This window comes from Dasypus novemcinctus, chromosome 7 (assembly GCF_030445035.2).
Source record: "Dasypus novemcinctus isolate mDasNov1 chromosome 7, mDasNov1.1.hap2, whole genome shotgun sequence".
NCBI classification, from domain to species: Eukaryota; Metazoa; Chordata; class Mammalia; order Cingulata; family Dasypodidae; genus Dasypus; species Dasypus novemcinctus.
In genome coordinates this window covers 122,440,107-122,463,246 of record NC_080679.1, presented here as the reverse complement: position 1 = coordinate 122,463,246, position 23,140 = coordinate 122,440,107, and the positions used below count along the sequence as shown (strand labels likewise).

At 43.7% G+C, this 23,140-nt stretch overlaps 2 protein-coding genes across 3 annotated transcripts in view; one reads left to right on the top strand and one right to left on the bottom strand.

Moving 5' to 3' along the window:
* Nucleotides 1-6,342, top strand: part of CCDC93 (coiled-coil domain containing 93) — a 103,264-nt gene extending 96,922 nt beyond the window's left edge. For both annotated transcript variants that reach the window (XM_004458040.5, XM_071216482.1), the window contains exon 24: nucleotides 1,528-6,342. In XM_004458040.5, coding sequence (XP_004458097.2) covers nucleotides 1,528-1,578 — 51 coding nt within the window. In that variant the 3' untranslated portion in view covers nucleotides 1,579-6,342. The remainder of the gene's footprint in view (nucleotides 1-1,527) is intronic.
* A 4,463-nt stretch (nucleotides 6,343-10,805) lies between these two features.
* The window catches only part of LOC101414490 (5-hydroxytryptamine receptor 5B-like), a 65,596-nt gene continuing 53,261 nt past the window's right edge, over nucleotides 10,806-23,140 (bottom strand). The window contains exon 2 of the mRNA XM_004458044.2: nucleotides 10,806-11,141. Within this exon, the coding sequence (XP_004458101.2) occupies nucleotides 10,806-11,141 (336 nt within the window). The remainder of the gene's footprint in view (nucleotides 11,142-23,140) is intronic.

The following is a 23,140-nucleotide window of genomic DNA, read 5'->3' as shown; positions in this document are numbered from 1 at the left end:
TTTTTGCCTCACCTAAAAGTGAGGGAGGCTGACATTTCAAATTCTCTTTAGTGTGTGTGTTTTTTTTAATATTTTCAAAATTACACAAAAGTAGAATAATAGAAGGGTATAACAGTAGAACTATCCAGTCTGCTCGTTATCTGTTCTCCACGCCATACTTTTTGACTAGAGTTTTTCCCCCCAACAAATTGTTTTTAAAAGCAGAACTTTCTTCTTAACTTTTCTAGTCGGATACATGCTACCGTGCTTCACTTTATCTCCCCAAGCCCAGGAAAAATTGACCGTCTCCCCTCCCAAAGAGCATGCTCAGCACGTGTCAGAACAGTTTGCTTCTGAGTCTCACAGAACACCTGGTCCTTGCCGCCTCTTTCCCCACACCTGTCAGGAGCCCAACTGTTCCTCAGATTCCTGAGTAGGAGACAAGTTTAGTCCCAGAGATGACCCTGCCTCTGTCTTAGTAAGACCACGGTTATTGCAGCAGTGCCCTCACGACACTGCCACAAAGAACAGGGGTACCCTGAGCCGGGCCAGTGAAATGGGAAAGCTGCCTTTGGGGGCCTGGATGCAGCGGGGCCAGAGTGAAAGAACAGGATCTCCAGGGAAGCGCAGCTGCCTGGCCGGGGCCCTTCCCCTTAGAGGTGAAAAGCAGGGCTCTGCGCCCCAGGCCCGCTGGAGGCTTCGAGCCGAAGGTGGTATCCTACCTTCCTAAGGCTAGTGGAACGTGGGGCGGGCGGACGCGCAGTGAGCAGCTTTGAAGGACGTCCAAAGAAAGGAGAACAAAATGATGCAGCAGCGACCTCCCGCCGTGAGACATCAGACTCTCCAGCAGGGAAGGGGGCTCAGGCAGGATCTGGGGCAACCTCACCTGCCCTTGGGGTAGGCTCTACCACCGTGGCGTGTGCAGAATGTGCCCCGTTGCATGCACACCCCCTCCTCCCACAGCCTCCTCTGGGCTCTTCCAGCTCAGCATTCTGGCTTTGCTGGAAGCCCCAAGGAGCTGGCTGGGGGAGAGCCTGGTGGTTCTCTTCCTCGTCTGTACAGCGGGGATAGCGATGACACAGAAGGGCCCTTCCTGCTTCCCTCAGTGAAGGCTAAGAACATCCTAGCTTCAGGGCTTCTCTGTGTGCTGCCTGCTGCATACACTAGGGCTGCCTTAATCCCCCGAGGCTCCCATCTCCGAGGACCTTCTCCCCTTCGCCTCCTTGATGGTCTAAGATTGGCGGTGGAGTGGCTGCTCTGCGCCGCTAACCCCTTCAAGACTTTAGAAAACTTGAAGTCGTTTGGATTGACAATGCCTAATCGCGTCCTGTTCTCATCCTAACAATCCAGAAACTAAACACCATCATGAGTTCTGCAGCAAAGGTCAGTGTGAGGCAGCAAGTCCCCCAGGCTGGGAGACTTCGTTCAGCTGCTCAGAGGTGTCTCCAGTGGGACTGGGGGGAAAGGCCAGTGAGGGTCTCTGGGCCTCACCTGGGGCGAATATAGTCACCACCCCCTAAAGTCTCTCCCTCTCTGCTTCTCCTCCAGGAGGGCCGCAAGAATGAGGTGCTGTTGTCCAAGGTGAAAGCCAAAGCCTGAAAATTCCCATCATCGGACGTCATTGGTTTTTCTTTCGTTAACTGCCCGTGTGTCAGCTACAACATCGTGAAATGGTTCTGAAAGCAACAGTAGAGAGATACAGGTGTTATGACTCAACACTGCATATTTTCTTTCTCCTATGCGTTTCCATTTCTTCTCTGTGTTGGTGGCCGTTGATGGAATCAGACAGTGTTAACACTTGGTGGCTTGGATAACAAACCCATTATCACACGAAGACATGCGGGCAGTATCTGTTCTCTGTGTTGCTTCAACTTTAATTTCTCCAGTAACATTGCACCTGTGAAGGTACCTGTACCTTTGTGGACTCTGAATAAAGAGGAATGCATTTCTTCAGCAAATATTAGTTGAGCAGCCACTGAGCAATAAGCCCTGAGGGAGACGCAGAGAAGTCCAGCGCCTCGGGCGTCTGGCGCGTGGCCCGAGGAGCAGAGACGGCGCTCTGGACCCCTTCACCTGCCAAGGTGCCTTTGTACCTGGCTCCTCGGGGTGCTGACTCCAGACTTGGGTGGCGCCGAAACTCAGAAGCTCATGTCTTTGGTTTAATCCTTACACACTCCCAAGTTCATTTCACCAAAAATTGAAAATGGGCCTCATATCAAGGACGCTTAGGTAAGAATTACGCCTTCCCATGCCCCAATTCACACGGGCATCACAGCCAACACTTGAATGAATAATCTTGTACATCCCCCCCAAAAGCGCATTCCAGGGCCCTGCACCCCAGGGCAGACCGTGGTCCAACCAGCCATGCCAGCCCCGGGCAGTGTGCGGTCAGCCCCAGCACGCAGGACAACGGTCGGCACCTGCAGGGCATCGGGAGGAAGAGGGCCTGGGATTTTAATAGGCCGATGGGGCGGGAAGGCCGTTTTAGAGCCGTGGAAGGCTGTGGCTGAAAGCTCAGGTGCGGGGAGAGGAGAGGATGGGCCGCCTCCACAGGACACAGAGGCTAATCTGGGACCGGACTTTGGAGGGCCTCGAAGGCCAGGGGAGGCCTGGACTTCTCCTCTGGGAGTGAGCAGTGCAGGCCCTCCCGCCCGGGCCCCGAGGCGTCTGGCAACTCAGTCCCGTTCTGTACAGCCCAGCGTGAGCTTTGTGCCCGTTCCACGGAAACCTTGCCGATGTACCAGTCAGCAGGTTTGGACCATAAAACATAAAAGCTTAAGCATGTCAGGCAGTGGGCACTCATGTAGTCACACAGTGTGTTCGTTTTTAGTGCCCTAATGAATGTGATTAAGCAGGGCTGATATGTACAGACTTTGAAAAAAAATAGTCCCATGCTGTATTGATGACAGCCACCGAAATCTGTGCCAGGGCCTGCAAGGCCTGCCTGGTGAGGCCTGCCTGCTCCCAGAGCTGGCGGAAGCAGGAGCACTTTTCCAGGGCTGTGTGTAACTCCCTTCAGCTGGTCCCCGGGCAGTAGCCACTTGGGGGTTTGAAAAGGGCCCAGTGAAGTGGAAGCAGGTAATTGCAAGAGGACAGGTGGTGCTTTGAGGGCAGAGGAAGGAGACAGCACTTCATGTTGGTAAACTTTTGCAGGTTCAGCAAACACTTTGTTTTCTTACTCAGAAGACCACAGGCCTGCCCCATAGCTAACTAAACTTTTTGAGCAGTATATGTATTTGTCTAAAGGTGGTGGGGAGGCAGGAGTAGGTGACAATTCTGGGGTTACTGCAGTCTTCTCTGTGCTGACGAATCCAAAGCAACCAATAATTTTCTTTAGAGTGGGGCATTTATTTCAGGCTATATTTCTAAGAGTATGATTTGGTTTGGTTTGATGTAGGGAAGTGTCAGCAGATGTCTTTCCCTTTTTGTAATCCACAGGCCTAATACAGACAGTAAATTCGTTTCTGTTCCTTAGAACTTTGACCTGTGTTTGGTGGCAGCAGAGGCCAGTCTTGGCACTTGCTTGCCTGCCACGGCTATCCAGAGGGCCCTTTGTGAGTAATGAGGACACTGTGTGCACTTTAGAGTCAGGCCTCGTAGGCCAAGGGGATGCCCCAAAAGCCCCAGGTGCGTCAGAGGCCAGGGAGGTACTCCTGCCAGCTCCGTGTCTTTCGATGTGCTAGAGCACAAAGGCCTTTCCAGAGTCAAAATGAGTGGAGGAAACATCCTTAACTTACTTTTCTAAAATGAACCAGTTTTGGGGGCAAAGGATGCCAAGCCCCTGCCCAGTCAGAGCAAGGAGCAGACTTCCCATCACGGGCTGCTCAGTGCCCCAGGATTCTCAGCCTGCCTCGCAGTTGGGGCTCCCCTCCTCCCACGTGCTTCTCCAGGGGTACGTAAGAGTGGGGCTGCTTGGGTTTAACCAAAATCAAAGCTGCCAGGAGCAGGACAGCTTTGATGACCACAGGGCCGCTGCAGAGAGAGCGGGGCACGTGTCTTGCTCTCCTTGCTTTCCCAGCCTCGCGGATAACCAGGTCAGCTGGCAACACTGGAAGGAGGTGCTGAGTCAGAGAGAGCAGATGCCAAAGGCGCACTTGAGGGGTCTGTTTTCTTTTTTAGCAGAGAAGGCAAGTTCCAAGTTTGCCGGGCCTCAGCTCTTGTGGGAGGCTGATGGTCATGCATTCTAACTTGGTTCTGGTAGCCCATGTTCCTTGGAAAGCTGGGTTCTGCCACAGTGGCCCCTGAGTCTGGCAGTGGGACCGCAGGGTGGGAGAGCTGACAGAGAGCCAGACCGGAGCCCTTTCCCAAGAAAGGTGGTATTCCTGGGGCCTCCTGAAGCCTCCAGGGGGCCCTCCTACCATCTCACAAGGTGCATCCCCATGCCTCGGGGCTGTGACACTGGGGACCCCCGATCGTGTCTGTCATGACCAGGGGGGCGCCTTGGACAGTGACCCGTAAGCCTGTGCCCGAATATGTTTCCGCAGGATGATCTGATCTTGCCCTCTGCAGGTGACTGGTGGTCAGTTCACGAGGGAACCCCGCATCCTGGTCTGACGGTTTGGCTGAGCCCAAGTCCCTGTTCTGAAATGCAGAGTTGGACTGACGCATACTTTGGGGAAGAACACTTTAAGAAGTGTTTTATGATTCACGCAGAGCTGATGCTGGCCTTAAAGCAAGAGACCATCTTAGTACAGGGCGGTACCGTGAAGAGCCCAGTAGGACGAGGTGTGCTCTGCCCGTCCCTGCGGCAGGGGGTTAGCGGCAGGGGGTTAGCGGGGCTGGGTGCCTGGTGGGAGGGGCTTTAGAATCTCCGTGCCCTCTCTTCCTCCTCTTCCCCCAGTCTAGAGCATTCCTCCTTTCAGTACATGGTGGTGGGCAAAAGGCCACATAGAAAATAATGTGAAAAGTCTGCCCTCTTCCCACCATAAAGGTGTTGCATAAGAAAGTTTGGGGGGCTTTAGTAGCAGGTCTGTGGCGTATTTGACCATGTGGAAATAACACGCAGCTCCGCAGCAGCTGCCTGGGGTTTCCTCCAGCCTGCCCCAGATGAACACGTGCTGCTCCCTCTCCCTCACCCCTTCTTCCCCACGAGATCTTGGGCATGGCTTCCCCTGACCACCTGATACCTGACCCCTTAGAGCCAGCCTTCAGCCCGAACACGCTCTGCCTTTGCCCCTCTTGTCTGCCTGGAAATCTCCACCTGTTTGGCTCTCCCTTGGTCCTTTGCTACGTCTGTTGCCTGCTTCCGCTTGGGCATGCAGGAGCCACGAGAGCTGGGCCCCTGCCCATCTCAGTCACCAGCCTCCCTAGCACCTGGCTCAGGAAGGTGATCAGGACATTCTGGTTGGGTGACGTTTCTTCTCTAAACTCCATCCTAGAATGAACCTTCCCTCTAACTTATGCTTACTTAGTCTGAGACATTTCTGTTAAGCAGCTTTAGAGGATCTCTCTCAAAGAGTGTTCATTACAATCCAACCTTGAGGTTGGTATGAAAAATGTGTCTGGTTTCAAAACATTCCTGGGATTTATCCTATATAGATTTCTTTTTTCCTTTCCCTATGAGGGGAAAAAAAAGGAAGAGCAGAGTAATGTCAGAGATTAGATCATGAGTGTGTTTGGGCTCAAAATGTATCATGAATCCAGAAGTAACTTTCCTGGTGGAAATGACCGAGCCACGCCAAGCAGAGCTTGGGTAAGAGCACAGGGTCTGGGGAAGCAGCCCCTGGTACGGTGTTGGTGGAAAGGGTAATGGGCACACTCCGTGGAAGGGCGATTGACAACATCAGTCAAAGGTACAAAGCCACAAACCTTTTGAACCAGCAAATGCTACTTCTGAATTTTTCCTGAATACAAGGATTTTATCACAGCATTATTTGTAATAGCAAAAAGTTGACAACTACCACCGAAATAGGAAAAGAGTTAAATTAGGGCCAATCCATACAATGGAATATTGTGCATAAAATTAAAAGAATGGAGTCACTCTGTGTATACTGTCATGGAATGATCTTTGAGATACATGGTTAAATGGGGTGGGGGGGAGAGGCTCATGGTGTACTAGTGTTTGTTTTTAAAAAGGGGAAAGGGATGGAGAAACGTGTGCATCTATATACATATACAAATATATATGTGCGATGTGTGCCTACGTGTATTCAAGCACGTACACACACGGATATCATTTCTCTCTCCTTGCATATGCCTAGAATATCTCTGGGACGCCAGCCAGGAAGCCGGCAGCCTAGGCTGCCTCTGGGAAGCGGGGCGGGAGGGAGAATTACTTTTCACTGTTTGCCTTTTCTAACTCTTGAATTTTGTACCATGTACATGTATTACCTCTTCAAACAATAAATAGTTTTTAAATTTTAATTTGTTTTATTTTTAAATAAATAGAACCAAGACAAAAGATGACTCTGGTTTAATAAATCAGCTTTCCTAAGGAAGATAAAGCCTTTGAGCTAAAAGTGGTGGGACTCTCCTTGTCTTGGGTCTTGGGGGGAAACAGGCCCGTGAGAAAGGGGCAGTGCTCTTCTGGGAAAACAGCTGTGAGGGGAGCGGGCAGTGAGAGGCTGCGGCTGCTCCAGATGTGGGAGTTGTTACACCCCTATTCCTCTGGTTTTTGGGATACAAAAGATAGCGATGGCACCTCTGACCCCTGGTCCTAGGAGAGCCATCGGCTTCCTCTGGAAGACACGCCACCCTGCGTGTGCACTTCTGGGTGATCCTTTCCCCTTCCCACTTTTCTTGCCAGCAGAGCTCTGATTTGCCTGGCTCGTGGGTGGCAGTGTCCAGCTCAGGAGAAGAATCACGGCAGCTGTTCTAAACCAGTCGTGGGAATCCCATTTCTATTTGCCTAGAATTCATTCATTTACAAATGGTGTCTCGCCCAGTTCTGGCCAGCAGGGAAGACCACGAGGGCTTCTGGGGAAGCCTTTCCCGCTAATAATCAGTGAAAGACACAGCAGGAGAACCCCCGCCTTCCCTTCCTGCTTTTGCAAGTTGTTGGGAAAGATAAGGTGGTTGGAGCAGCTTCAAGCACCTTAAGCCCATGAGAAGAGATGCCAGACACACTGAACTTGGCAGAGCACACAAAGTAGGAGTCCAGGTCTCTAAAGGTATGATGACCTTCTATACCAACCTGGGGACCACTTGTCTCCAGATTTCTTACACCATGATTTTTAAAAATCCCTGCTAACTCACTCATTCAACCAAAAAATATTTGGACTCCTACTCTGAGTCAGGCTGTAGGGCTATATAATGGGGGAAGCATACAAACAAGATAAGTATGTCAACTGTATCATCCGTTGCTTCAACTTGCTAAGAAAAGTAGGTGAGGAAGAAGACTCAGGAGTGTCTGGTTTGGGGAAAGTGGTTGCAATTTTAAACTGAGTGGTTAGGGAAGCCCTCACTGGCTGGTGGAGTGCATCATGCAGACACCTGGGTGAAAAGAATTCCAGGCTGCAGAATGGAGTGGAAACGGCCCTGCAGCTGGAGGACACCAGCAGGTGCGTTTGAGGAGGATCAAGGGGCTTCAGTGGGAAGGCAGGGGAGAGCTCTGAGAAGGCAAGGGATATGATCTGACTTCCTTTTCACCGGGATCCCTCCGGCGGCTGCACTGAACACAGACGAGTGGGAGAAGGGCAGAGGCTGGGAGCCCAGTGAAAAGACCACTGCGATGAGCCAGGTGGAAATACAACCCAAACCAAGGTTTTGCACGGCAGTATTTCATTCACCTTTCTATACCTGACACACTCAGATGTTTTTTATGCTGTTTAACTTTTTTTTTTTCCTAATGCTAAGCACTTAGTTATCAGTTTCTTCTCTTCTCCGTTCCCTGTAGTACGTGGACACCTTTGCCTTGGCGCCAAGGGGGGTGCAGTGTACGTCCCCATCCCTTGACTTCGGGCTTTCATTAGCTAACAGATAGCAGATTTATCACAAGCCGAGGTTTGAAAATGTGCCTGTGCGGCCGAGTTTACCCTCCTGTGCTCCTGTCCTAAGAACATGCCTCGCTGGTCCCAGGAGGATGAGGACACACAGAGAAGACCTGGAGCCAGCCTGCAGCTTGAGGTCAAGCCCAGATGAACCCCAGAGCTTCACAGCCACCTCCAGACTACCCTACATGAGTGTGGAGACATCAAGTAAGGGGCCAGAGAGCGGGCTTCTGGCACTGGGGCCACCTTTGGAGTAGGTGCTCAGAGGTTAGCACCTGTGATCAGAACACAGAGGCCGTGTTAAAGGGGAGCGGAGCAGCAGGCTATGTTATACGTGACTAAAGTTACAAAACTAAACCATTAGCTTAGCCACATCCATCCTGCAAGGCTGGAACTAGAGTCTGATACTAAGACCCCTTAGTGATACCTTAGGAAATAAATCCAGACAAGGACGAGGTAAATTCCTGCTGCTCCCCTCTCGGCTTTGGTCCTAGTTGATAGGCACAGGGGTGGGAGGCAGAGCAATCATTACATTTAGCATGGAAGTTCTTGGAAAGTTCATTGTAAAGCAGATTTTTTTGCCAAAGACTTCTATTTCCAATACTCTATATTAAAAGAAATCACAAGTTCATCTTTGCATAAAATCAGTCATCAACTGATCCATTTCAGAAATTGTCTCATAACTATATTGAGCGGTCGGGGAAGGTCTCACTAACTGAAGAAAAGGTTCACGCCTGAAAGGTCCACTGGAAGTTGCCACCAAATTAACAAGCCATCAGCTTCCTTTGAAGGAGGACTCTGAAGATAAGTGTGATTCCTTCTGCCTGGGATACGTCCATAATGATCCTGCATTAAAACCGGAGGCCAAATGAGCACAGTGATAAAGCAGCCAATCAAATGAGCCTGTGTATATAAAACCTAGTAGAACAGCTGCAGATGGTGAGTGCTCAAATAGAGCTATTAAAATCCCTGATTGTACATTTTAGGGAGCAAGGGAGGGAGAGGAGGACCGTATTTACCAGTAAAAGGTGATTAACACACCTAAGTTCTTCCAGCCAAGAGGGGGGAAATCTCCAGCAGATCCAAGCTTGGACTCGGGCCCTTAAAACACAAGTGATGGGCGACTAAGAAAGCCATTTGGTTGATAAGTGCATCACCACTTGTTCCACTTCTTCCAGTTTCTCAGTCATTCCATTATTTGTCTTTCCTTCACTTTGTTCCCACCACTGGCAGCAAAGAAATGATTGGGCCTCTTCTTCCCAGACTCCCTGCTCTCAACAGGGCCTCAAAGAAGAGACCACAGATTTAGGGTCGTAGAGGTCCACAATCCCTTATACACAGTTGTGAAAATACAAAAAGTTATGAAAACTGAAAGGTGACTAACTCAATTGACAACAAAATCTGATGTGACCCAAACCCATTTGGTGGGAAAACTGACCTGCACTGATGTGAGGCTATTTTTTTTAGTCCTCTTCACCATGTCAATATTCATATACTTTACTGTAGAAATATTACCATGTTTGATTACAAGTTGCTGTTGCAGACCCAGCTGGAGATAGCACGTAATTTATGGACTATGCACCATAATGGCTTTATAAAACCTAAAAAAAATCTGGATTCCCAAACCCATCTGTTCCAAAGATCTTGAAAAAAGGCACTGTGGACCTATATTCTCTGACTAGCTTCAAAGTACCGATACTCTATAGTGTAAACTTAAGGGATATCTGTATACTTCAGAGATCAAATGAACAGAAGATGAAATAAATTATTTTCTATAAATAAAGAGGCCCAATGAATAGGCAGAGAGCCCTCCTCCAAAATCAGGTGGACTGTGGCTACTCTTAGTCCAGGTATCTCCCTGGTACGCCCTTGGATTTTTTCATAACTGGGCCAAATTTTTATTTTCTGGAAGGCCAAGAATCACTGTGGTAGTTTTGGGTTTTTGTTGTTTGGTTTAGAGTTCCACAACAGGCACTTTCCCCATCTCAATGTCATATATGTTTATATATATATATATATAAACATATATATATGAATGAATGATTCTGAGCCTAAAAATGAATGCCTCAAAAGTATTTTATTATACGTACGAATCAGTAATGATGAAATAATAGGAAAAACAGGAAAATTTCATAGATGCTCTCCCCTATGGAATGAAAGAGAGAAGACTTCACCAGTGATTCTCAACTTTGGCTGTACCTTGGACTCACCTGGGGAGCAGTAAAAGCACTGCTGCCTGGGTCTCACCTCCAGAATTGCCAATTTTAATTGATCTGATTTTAATTGAAAAGAGCAACCTAAGCATCAATAATGAATGTATTACCAGACCTCTCCTTTGGAAGTGGGACTCGGTAAGTGTGGGATGAGCCTAAGACTTTAAAAATAAATAACTAATCTCCAGGTAATCCTCCTCTTCTCAAAACTTTGGGATGCAGTGCTTCTGAGGTAGGGATGATAAGCTGAGTCAGGTTGGTAAGGGAGAGGGCAAGGTTTCTTCAAAAAGGAGAGTCTCCTGAGTGGGTCACAAAACAAGCCACTAAGTGGCTGTGCTGAGGGACCTGATCTGAGAAATACAGAAAAGCAAATTGGGTCATCTCTAACCAATTAGCAGTAACTCCCTCAAGTGCTGTCCTGGAAGGATTCTGAGGTGACGTTCCTGTCCCACAGGGAAATGCGGCATGATTGAATACCAACGCCTGCCACACACAGGAAGGGAGGACAGGTGCCACTTGCTGCTCTCTCAGGAGACTCGGCAGTGTGCTTCCCAGTCCAGGTCCAGCGGTGTGCCTCTCAGACCGTCATCAATACCCGCCTGGCGGGGGGGGGGTGAAGGTTCCCAGATCACCCGCAAGGACAAGTTTCTACCAATCTCCCTGCATGTCTCTCCAAGCCCTCTTTTTAGCTCTGCTTGGTGAAGAGGCTCTTGAAGGCACTGTTGTAGTTCTTGTTAAAAGCTGTATAGATCAGCGGGTTGAAGAAAGAATTGGAGTAGCCAAGCCACAGGAATATGCTTTTCCAAACGGGGGGCAGGCTGCAGGCGCAGAGGGGGCTGATGAGCTCCGTCAGGAAGAAGGGGGTCCAGCACAGCACGAACACGCCAATCAGGATCCCCACCATCACCGCTGCCCGCTTCTCCTTCTGCTCCCGCCACGAACCTCCACTCGCCTGGACAGCCACCGCGCCATGGCGACGTGATGGGAACACCATCTCAACCTCATGTGGCGCCTCCTTCATCTTGGAACAGAGGAAACATGGAATTAAAATAAAACAATCACTATACGATTAGAGCCACATGAGGCTACTCCAGTCTTGCCCAACACCTCTCCAGCCTCCAAGAAGCATTTATTCCACGATCCATCACAAAATACTAGGTGAAAAAGTAACTGACACTGTCGGTTAACATACAGTGGGATGATTCTTCAGGGAGTGCCTGAGATAGGCCCCATAATGTCAGCTCATATGGTATGATGGTTAAGTTTGTGTGTCAACTTGGCTAGACTTTGATATCCAGTTGTTTGGTCAAACAAGCACGGGTCTGATTGTTATTGTGAGGATATTTTGTGGATTAAAATCATTGGTCAGTTAATTGCATCTGTGGCTGATTACTTCTACAGTCAACAAAAGAGACTGCCTTCAGCATTCAGAGTAAGGCATTCCTTTCACTCAATCATCCAAACAGCTGGAGGCCCTAAAGGGAGAACTGAGGATTTCAGCAGTCAGAAAGAGCATCTCTCTACTTCAGCCAGCTTATCCTGGAGAACTCATCACTACCTTCGTCAGAGTTCCCAGGGCTGAGGCTTCTCCTGGGATGTTCAGCAGCATCATTGAGTTTCCAACTTGGTTCACTAGCCTGATTAGATTAAAAGGATCTGATGATGCTACTTCCAGTAATCAAGATGGCACTGACAGAGAATGACATCATCAACACGATGATGGCAAACGGCCCCTGAACGTCAGTAAAAAATGTCAGTAACAGCTACTCAGAGGACAAATCCCAATTGCTTGGATCTCTGGAAGAAGATACAGACTGGAGAAGGACTCCACAAATACTGAATCAAAGAAAAAGGGAACAAAAAAATAAGGGGATCTACGACACAGACCTGCCAGTCCAGACCCCTCCTCACTCGATTCCATGCACCTTATGGGTAAGTGTTAACGATGGCCACACAGTCTGGGTGCCTCCTGCTGAGGACGCACACCTCAGAGCCATGCACAGCTGCAAGTTAGAACCACACATATCCAGGCACAGGGACCCAAGGCCACAAGATGTGGGGCAGAACCCAAGTGGCTGGTGAACATGTGCCTACAAAAGGGCCCCCAGAAAACAAGAGAGACCTTAGCAGAATAGCATTTCTCTTGATACTTTAATAATTCTCTTTATCTTTGGCATTTGGCATTCTGATTAGTAAGTGCTGATTTCTCACTGGAAACCATGGAGGCACCATGGACTTGAGAAGGCAGTGTTATGATATATTTCAGGTGCTGAAAGAGAAAAATTGGAATTGCTAAGGGAATTCTTCAGGTCGAAAGGAAAAGACAGGAGAGAGTGGCTTGGAGCAGTGTGAAGAAGTGACTAAGTAGGAGAATGGAGAACCCAATAGTACTGTAACTTCACACTGTAACCCTACTCTCTAATTCTTTTAAGAGAATGTAATTGAATAAGAAACAGTTATATTTCCTGATAATGGACACACAAAATATAGAGGTAATATGGGTAAAAATAACGAGGGGAAATAGAGGAATGGGAGCAGAGAGTGTGTACACCATTGAAGTTAAATTGGTGTCTTTTCAAATTAGTAGTTTATAAACTTAGGTTGCGTAATACAAAATCTAGAGTAACCACAAAGAAAGTATTTAAAAATGTACACGGAACCAGAAATGAGAAAAGGGACAGCTGGATACAAAGTATCACCTGTACAGAAAAGGAGGTGGCAATAAAGGAAAAGAGACAAAAAAGACATGAAATATAAAAAAGAAAGGACAAAATAGCAGAAATAAGTACTGCCTTTACAATCATAACCCTGAATGTTAATGGCTTAAACTCAACAATCAAAAGATTGATTGGCAGAAGGAATTAAAAATCTAAATATTTTTGGAAAGAGACAGTAGACTGAGACACAACTACGTTAAAAGTGAAATGATGAGGGATTGTGGGAAGATGGCAGCCAACTGACAGGCAGAGCTGAATGCGCGCAAAAAAACTACGAAGAAAGAACCGAAAGCTGTCCAAGAGACCTACTTTGGGGGTCAGCCAACCAGGACACAGCTCCCAGGAGGGCGAGGGACAGAGAGATGAAGAAGCGGAAAAGACAAAGGTGAGTTACCAAGCCCCTGTGGCAGCCAGGAGGCTCCCCTCCCCCAGCCCAAGATATTAAGCTGTGGTAAAACCCCTGCTCACTGCAGCTGACTGAGAGGGGAACGGACCTCTTCCTCCCTGTCAGCTGTTTCAAGGGAAAAGGGAAGGGAGGTGGGGGTGCTTTTCTTCAATGAAGTCGGCCAGCAGAGCGCATCTTTGAATCTCTGATCTGGAGATTCAATACAGGGACATAGAAAAGCCCAAATACCTCCCTGGAAAGGTGGATTGACTAGTGCCACCTGCTGGCCAGTCTGGAAACTGCATGGGCAAAAACTGTTCATACTCTCTATATCCAGCCCCGAGGAGAAATTCTGCACCACACTGGTGAGTCCCTGGCCTGATTTTGAGAGACTGAGTATAAGTTGAATCAAATATCAAAGAACTTTGGGGGTGGGCAAGAGAGAGAAATTAGCCATCAGAGTAAATAAACCAACATATTCAGATGCCTACACTTCAGCAAAAAATTACAAGCCATATTAGGAATCAGGAAGAGGTGGCCCAGTGAAAAGAACAAACTATCCTAAAGAGATAGAGGATTTAATGCAATTAATCAGTGATCATCACACAACTCTCTTAAATCACTTCAAAGAATTTAAAGAAAATATGACCAAAGAAATAAAGGATATCAAGAAGACACTGGGAGAGCATAAAGAACAATTTGTAAGTCTGCAAAGAAAAGTAACAGACCTTATGGTAATGTAAGAATGATGGATGAAATTAAAAATACATTAGAGGCACATAAGAGCAGATTTGAATTGCTTGAAGACAAAATTAGTAATTTCAAAGACAGAACATCTGAACTGGAAAAGACAGGAGAACAGAAAGAGAAAAGAATAGAAAAATTGGAATGGAGTCTCAAGGAACTGAATGACAATGCAAAATGCACAAACATTTGCATTATTGGTGACCCAGAAGAAGAGAATGGTAAAGGGGCAGAAAGAATATTTGAGGAAATAATGACTGAGAACTTCCCAAACCTTATGTGGGACATAAATATCAATATCCAAGAAGGACAACACTCCCCTCCCCCCCCAAATAAATCTGAATAGAACTACTCAAGACACCTACTATTCAGAAAGACAAATATCAGAGATAAAGAGAGGATTCTGAAAGCAGCAAGAGAAGAGCAAAGCATCACATACAAGGGAAACTCGATAACTGTAAGTACTGACCCCTCATCAGAAACCATGGAGGAGAGAAGAAAGTGGTGTGATGTATTTAAGGTACTGAAAGGGAAAAACTGCCAGCCAAGAATTCTGTATCCAGCAAAGCTGTCCTTCAAAAATGAGAGTGAGTTCAAAGTCTTCACAGACAAACAAAAACTGATTGCATATGTTACCAAAAGACCAGATTTGCAAGAGATACTAAAGGGGGTGCTGAAACCTGAACAGAAAAAGAAAGGCGAGAGATTTGGAAAAGAGTTTAGAAATGAAGATTATTAGGTAGGGTAAACTGAAGGATAAGAAAATAGGCAATAGAACAATATGACAACAGAGAGCTGAAGGACAAAATGGATGAAGCTATTCAAAGTTTTCAAGCAGTTCTTCGCATCAATCCAATGAGCACTGAAATGTGGAAAGAAGACCTTTCTTGGGCAAGAACACTCCAGGAGCAGGAGACAGTGACACAGAGGATTAAAAAGGGTGAATCATCAGCAGAGGTTACAGATTTCTCACCAAAGTCAATTCCTGACTGTGACTTTGAAAGTGAGGAGATTGTTGCTGTTTGTGCAGCTATTGCTGGGAAACAGAAGACAGCTTTAACAAAACAATGGTTATTGTATCTGCTTCTGGGACTACAGAGACCTTAACTGAGAAGATGGTACTCCAACACCAGATGGCTCTGTTTCTATTAAAGCCCAATGAAGAAAAATGCATAGCATGAATTATTTGAATCTTTCCTTTTTGATTATCATTTAAAGTTTTAGACACAGAGACATTTATTCTGGAGAAACAGGATAAAACTCCTGTTTGTAAGATAAGTTTTTCAGATGAAGCATTTAAATCTAAATGGTAGCATTATTGTATAATGATAAGTTATGGTTTACAGTTACGATTAGAATTCTGAGCAAAATGCTTTTGAGGTATAAATTTAACAATCCAAATATATGGATGGATACACTTTATTTTTTTAATATATTTTTTATTTATTTTTAAAAGATACTTAGATTACATAAAATGTTACATAAAAAGAATAAGGGATTCTCATATGCCCCACTCCCCACACCTCCCACCCTTCTCCACATTAACAACAACTTTCATTAGTGTGGTACATTCATGGCAATTGATGAACACATTTTGGAGCATTGCCACAAATCATGGGTCATAGTTTACACTGTAGTTTACACTCTCTTCCACTCCATTCTGTAGGTTATGACCATACATATACTGACCTGTAACTGTCATTGCAATGTCACTCAGGACAATTCCAAGTCCTGAAATTGCCCCCATATTATACTTCTTTGTCCCTCTTTCTGACTTCAGCACCTCCAGTGGCCACTGTCTCCACATCAATGATATAATGTCTTCCATTGCTAGAATCACAATAAGTCTATAGTAGAATACTAGTAAGTCCACTCTAGTCCATAGTTCATTCCCCAATCCTGAGAATTTTGGGATGGCGATGCCCAATCCATCTCTAATTACAGGGGACTCATTCAGTCACATATGACTGATGGATGGGCCTCTCTAGCTTGCAGTTGTAGACTCTCTCAGTTCCTTGGTGTGGGGGTTGTACATCATCACCTCCTTGTTAGTTATCCTGGGTGGGTCCAATGAAGTGGAGAGTAGGTCTTGCAACTCTGCTGAGGCTCAGGGCCCAGCTGGCACATGGATAACCCAGAGATTCAAATTTCCTGGATATATACCTATTAACTTGGATGGATACATCTTAAAGACACAGATTGAAAAGCAAATTCCTGAATAGTAAATAACTTGGTCAGTGTTATTAAAATATTGGCTTCTGACTCATTGACACATTTTATGGTAAAGGAAATAAGTAGTTGCTTTCTCTCCTAGAAATATACTGCTGTTACTGTTCACTCTGTTTTCCTTGCTTCTGTACAGTAAGTTTGTCACAAGGCTTAAATGTTTTTAATACTCATTTTGATTCGAAGTTGGGGTTTTGTTATATGTGGAATCTTTTAAAGTTCAGCCAAAAATGCATGCAAATGTGAACATTCTGAAGTTTCTCTTAATTCTAATTTGTGCCTAACTTTTTGGCATTAAAGAAATATCCCATCCATCAGACATATGGGATCTAAGGCCCCTCTCAATTTAGAGGTGGTGTGGACATTGCCATCCCAAGGTCCTCAGAATGGAGGAATACAATATGGATTAGAGTGGACTTACTGGTATTCTAATATAGAACTATTATGACTCTAGCAATGAAAGAAATTATGTCACTGATTTGTAGACAGTAGCCACAGGGGTTGCTGAGAGCAGGGAGAGAGAAGAAGAGGTGTGATATGGGGGCATTTTCAGGACTTGGAGCTGTCCTGAATGATATTGCATGGACAGATGCAGGCCATTATATCCTGCCATAACCCACTGAATGGAATGGATATGTAAACTATAATCCATGCTGTGTAGCTGTGCTCCAAAATGTATTCATCAGATGCACTGAATGTACCACACTAATGAAAGAAGTTGTTGATGTGAGAGGAGTGGGGGGTGTAGGGAGTGGGGTATATGGGAACCTCTTATAATTTTTAATGTAACATTTTATGTGCTCTATGTATCTTTAAAAAAAATAAATGGTAAAAAGAGAAAAAAGGAAGTTATAACAATGGTAGTTGCCTCCCTCAGTATTTGTTAGATGTGTGAAGTACTGATAAATGTCCCAATAATGGTTTTATTTTTTAGATTATTACTATAGGCAGGTTAGTCCATACCACAAGTGAGTCATTTTTTAAAATGTGCATTTTTAAAATGAACGGATTTTACAGATACATAATAAACTGTACTTCTATGTTTTTTAAAAATTAGGGGATGATATGGGAAAGGGAAGGGAGTACATGGGAATCCCTCATAATTTTGATGTAACTCTTCTGCCATCTAAAACCTCTTTAAAAATAAAGTTTATTATATTGCAAAAAAAAAAAAGTGAAAGAATGGACTTCCAGGAAGATGGAGGTTTAGAGTGGCAAAGGGATCACTTCTTCCTCAGAAGAAAATAGCTAGGACACCAAAGGAAGGAGCAGTACCACCCAGAAGAGAGCAGGGTGAAGGAAGAGTTTCAGCTGGCTTAAAATCCCATGAGTAAAACTGCAGAAACGGCAGCTGGCAGCCATCCCCCCACACTAGAACAAACAGCAGTCTGCATACTGCAGCAGCTGCAGACTGATGGGATTGTAGGGGAGCCCACTTGCTCCCCGCAGGCTCAAGATCATCCTTTCCCACACAGAAAATACTAAAAAATAATCATAATAATAAACAGTATTGGAATTAATTCCTCTCAAAATGTTTGGCAGAATTCACCTGTGAAGTCATCTAGTTCTGGACTTTTCTTTGTTGGGAGATTTTTGATGACTGATTCAACCTCTTCACTTGTTATTGGTTTCTTGTAGAGGCAGTGTAGGTTTTGCATTTCTAGGAATTTGCCCATTTCATCTAGGTTGTCTAGTATTATTGGCATACAGCTTTTCACAATATCCTCTTCTGATCCTTTTTATTTCTGTGAGGTCAGTCATAATGCCTCCCATTTCATTCCTGATTTTATTTATTTGCATCTTCTCTCTTTTTTTCTTTGTTAGACTTGCTAAGGGTTTGTCAATTTTATTGATTTTTCTCAAAGAATCAGTTTTGGGTTTTGTTGAAGTACTCTATTGTTTTTAGTCTCAATCTCATTTCTGCTTTAATCTTTGTTATTTCTTTCTGTTTGCTCTGGGATAGGTTTTCTGTTCTTTTTCTAGTTTCTCCAGTTCAGTTATATCTTTGATTTTTAGCTGTTTCTTCTTTTGTAATATAGGCATTTAGGGCTATAAATTTTCCTCTCAGCACTGCCTTTGCTGTATGCCATAAGTTTTGATAAGTTGTTTTCAAGTTTCCATTTATTTTGAGATCTCTACTAATTTCTTGGGCAGTTTCTTCTTTGACCCACTGATTGCTTAGTAGTGTGTGTTGTTTAGCCAATGTATATTTGCAAAATTTCCCCTTTCCTGCCTATTATTGATTTCCAGCTTCATTCCATTATGATCACATAAGGTACTTTGTATACTTTCAGTCTTCTTAAATTCATTGAGAGCTGTGTTATGGCCCAATCTGTGTTCTATCCTGGAGAAAGAACCATGAGCGCCTGAGAAAAATATATAGCCTGCTAATTTGCAGGGCAATGTTCTATATATGTCTGTCAGGCCCAGCTCATTTTCATATTGTTAAAGTTCTCTGTTTCCTTGTTGATTTTCTGTTTAGTTCTATCTACTGATGTGAGTGGAAGGTGGAAGTCTTCAACTATTACTGTACAGATGTCTATTTCTCCTACTGCCAAAGTGTTCCTCATGTATTTTGGGGAACCCTGGTTAGGTACATAGATAGTTATGACTGTTGCTCCTTCCTGGTGGATTGCCCCTTTTATTAATATAAAATGGCCTACTGTTTGTGTGAAATATCTTTTTCCAACCTTTCACTTTCAGTCTCTTTGCATCTAAGGTGAGTCTCTTGCAGACAGCATATGGATAGTTCATGGTTTCTTATCCTTTCTGTCAGCCTATGTCTTTTGATTGGGGATTTTAATCCATTAACATTCATTGTTATTACTGTAAAGGCATTACTTCAACCATTTCATCCTTTGGCTTTCATATATCAGATCTTATTTTTGTCCATCCTTTTACCTTTTTGGTACCCCTTTCTAATAGTCTTCATTTCTACACTCTCCTCCAAGCCTCTCTCTCTTCTTTTCTGGCTGCAGAACTCCCTTTAGTGTTTCTTACAGAGCTGATTCTTGTTTGCAAACTCTCTCAGTTTCTGTTTACCTGTGACTATTTTAAACTCACTGTCATATTTGAGGGGCAGTTTTGCTGGATAAAGAATTCTTGGCTGGCAGTTTTTCTCTTTCAATACCTTAATTATATCATACCATTGCCTTCTTGCCTCCATAGATCCCAAAGAGAAATCCACACTAAGTCCTTGGACATCCCTTGTATGTGACTCACTTTTCCCTTGCTACTTTCAGAATTTTCTCTTTTTCCTTGGCATTCTGAATATTATGTCTTGGGATAGGTCTATCTAGATTTATTCTAAATGGCATATACTATGTTTCCTGGACATGTAAATCCATGTCTTTAATGAGGGTTGGGAAATTTTGGGCCATTATTTCAAATACTTGTTCTGCCCTATCTCTTCTCTTCTCCTTCTAGAACTCCCATAACATGTACATTGATGCACTTTGTGCTATCATTCCACTCCCTGAGCACTTGCTCAATGTTTTCCATTCTTTTCTCTCTCTTCTTCTCTCTTTTCAATTTCAGTTGTTCTTTACTCTATGTCACTGATTCTTTCTTCCATGATTTCAAATTTGCTGTTGTATGCCTGTTATTTTTAAACTCATTTATTATATCTTTTTTCCCCATAAACTATTATTTTTCTTCCCAAGATTTCAAATTTTTCTTTGTGTTTACCTGGTATCTTAATGTCTTTTATTTCTTTAGACATGCTTTCCTTCAACTGCACGATTTGTTTGAACCTCATTGATTAGCTGTTTCAAGTCCTGTGTCTCATCTGGAGTTCTGGTTTGTTCCTTTGCCTGACTCCTATCTTCCCTTTTTTAGTATGGCTTGTTGTTGTCTAGGCATCTGTTGCTCTGACGTTCAGTTTCTTTCTTTTGCCTAGGGATTTACTGGTAAATAGGTGGGTGCTACCACAGTTCTTGGTTCACCTTGTTCTAGATATTTTGGATTGCCCCTGTTTAACTGGTAAAGCAGGGCTATGGACCCTGTAATGGGAGGTAGGACAGTCTTCAAGGACCTTAGAGAGGGGGGAAGTAAAGGCATGTGATTGCTATTTATTTATTTACTTATTTATGTATGCATTCATCCATTCATTCTTCCCATTTTGTGTAATTCTCTAGTCATGCTCTTTGGCAGATCTCTCATCTCAGATCTCAGGAGCTAAGAGGGAATGCATTCAGTTGTAACTCAATGTTGGGTGCTTCAGAAACAATGTCCTCAAGACTGGCTAAGCCTCACAAACTTCCTCAGAAGCTTTTCTCTTCCTTTGGCCTGCCTCTGCTTCCTCAGCAACCAGCCTGGGGTAGTAGGGAGGGTGTTTGAGAAGGCAACCTATCTTTAGCTCCCTATAGGCCCTCAGTGCAAACAATGTCCTGGACCCACCCAGCCTGGAAGTGTGGGACCCCTCCAATGCAGCAGACCAAGTTTGCTGGCCAGAGTCTTAATTTGCTGTAGGCTGTGTCCCTCCCTCTCCCCTTTCTTGGGAGAAGAGAATACCTACAATGTAAACTACAATCCATGCAGTGCAGCAGTGCTCCAAAATGTATTCACCAAATTTAATGAATGTGCCACAATGATGAAAGAGGTTATTGATGTGGGAGGAGTGGGTGGAGTGGGGTGTGGGGTATATGGGAACCTCTTGTATTTTTTAATGTAGTATTTTTTGTGATCTATGTGTCTTTTTAAAAAAAGGCAATTAAATTAAAATTTTTTTCAAAAAAAGAAAATAAAATAAAGCTACAGTGGTAAACAGCATGCCATGTTGATCAAATAGACTTAATGATCAATGGAATCAAATTAAGAGTTCAGAAATAGACCCTAACCTCTATGGTCAACTGATTTTTTAAAAAATTTATTGAAGTATATCATTCATACACAAATACACATAAATGGTAAGTGTATATTAATAGTTGTGAACTTACAAAACAAACATATATAATATTATACAGGATTCTCATACCTCACCCTACCACCAATAACTTGCACACTGTTGTTAAAAATTCTGAACTAATGATAAAAGAGCATTGTCAAAATATTACTACTAACAAAAGTATTTTCCCCCAACCAACCCTATTATTACCTTTATATCATTTATATATGAACATACATAAACAATAAGTATATAAGTTTGTGAAGTTACACAGCAAACATGCATAACATCATACAGAGATGCCACACATCAACCATCCACCAATATCTTGCATTGTTGTGAGACATTTGTTACAAATTATGAAAGAATATTGTCAAAATCTTACTACCATTTTTAGTCTTACGTTTGGTGTATTTTTCCCCCAACACACCCTATTATTATTTTAAATATTTATTTTTTTTATGACAGAAGTTGTAAACTTATAAAATAATCATGCACATGTGCAGAATTCCCAAACAACACTCCTCTATCAACACACCACACTGTGGTGGAATATTTGTTACAGATAAAATAATATCATATGATTGTTACCATCCATAGTGTACATTTGACACACATTTTCCATACTGCCCCATTATCAACACAGTACATCTTTGGCATAGATGTAAAAATATTATATTATTACAGCTTCTCCATGTTCTCACTACCCTGCAGTAGTGATGTACATTTGCTCTAGCTCACAAAGGACACTCTTGCATCTATACCATCAACCATTATTCTCATCCACCTCTTGGTTTACTGTGCTGTTCAGTTCCTAGATTATTCTCTAGCATTCTGACAATTGGCATTTACATACCTAGACTACCATTTTCAGTCACATCCCCATTTATAAACTAGCTGTTACTCACTATGTGTTACTATCCACTCTATACATTTCCACACTTTTATGGTAAAGCTAATTAAAACTTTTACATACATTAAACATCAGTGTTCCATTTCAGTCCTCCTCTTATCTCCTTTAAAAATCCACCACCAATCAACAGGTCTTGAAGATATTTTCCTACAATTTCTTCTAAAAGCTTTATGGTTCTTGCTTCTATTTTTAGGTTTTTGATCCATTTTGAGTTAATTTTTGGAGGAGGTGTGAGACAGGGGTCCTCTTTCCTTCTGTTGGCTATGGATATTCAGTTCTTTCAGCACCATTTCTTGAATGGACTGTTCTGCCCAAACTGTGTGGGTTTGACAGGCTAGTCTAAAATCACTTGACCATACATGTGAGGGTCTATTTCTGAACCATCAGTTTGCTTCCATTGGTCTATGTATCTGTCTTTATGCCAGTACCATGCTGTTTTTATCGCTACGGCAAGGTAATATGATTTAAAGTCTAGAGATGAGATTTCCCCTTTTTATATGTTTCTGGCTATTCAGGACCCTTTACTCTTCCAAATAAATTTGATAATCATGTTTTCAATCTTTAAAAAATGCTGGTGGAATTCTTATCAGGATTGCATTGAATCTGTATATCAATTTGAGTAGAATTGACATCTTAATGGTATTTAGTCTTCCAATCCATGAGCATGAAATGTTCTTCCAGTTATTTAGGCCTTTTAAAATTTCTTTTAACATTGAGTTGCAGTTGTCTGAATATAAGTACTTTATATTGTAGGTTAAGTTTATTCCTGACTATTTGAGTTTTACCTGTCATATTTTACTTTCACCACTCTTTTGGTACTTTGTCACTTTTATTGATATACTCTTCATTTCCAGACTCTCTTCCAGGCCTCTCTCTCCTGTCTTTTCTTTTCAGGCTCTAGTACACCCTTTAGTATTTCCTGAAAATCCAGTCTCTTGGTTAGAAATTCCCTCAGTTTCTCTTTTACCTATGAATAAACCTGCTCTCATTTTTGAAAGACAATCTTGCCAGATATAAGATTCTTGGCTGGAAATTTTTCTCTTGTAGTATCTTAAATATATCATATCACTGTCTTCTTGCCTCCATGGTTTCTGGTGAGAAATCAACACTTAATCTTATTTGGTATCCCTTATATGTTATGCATTGCTTT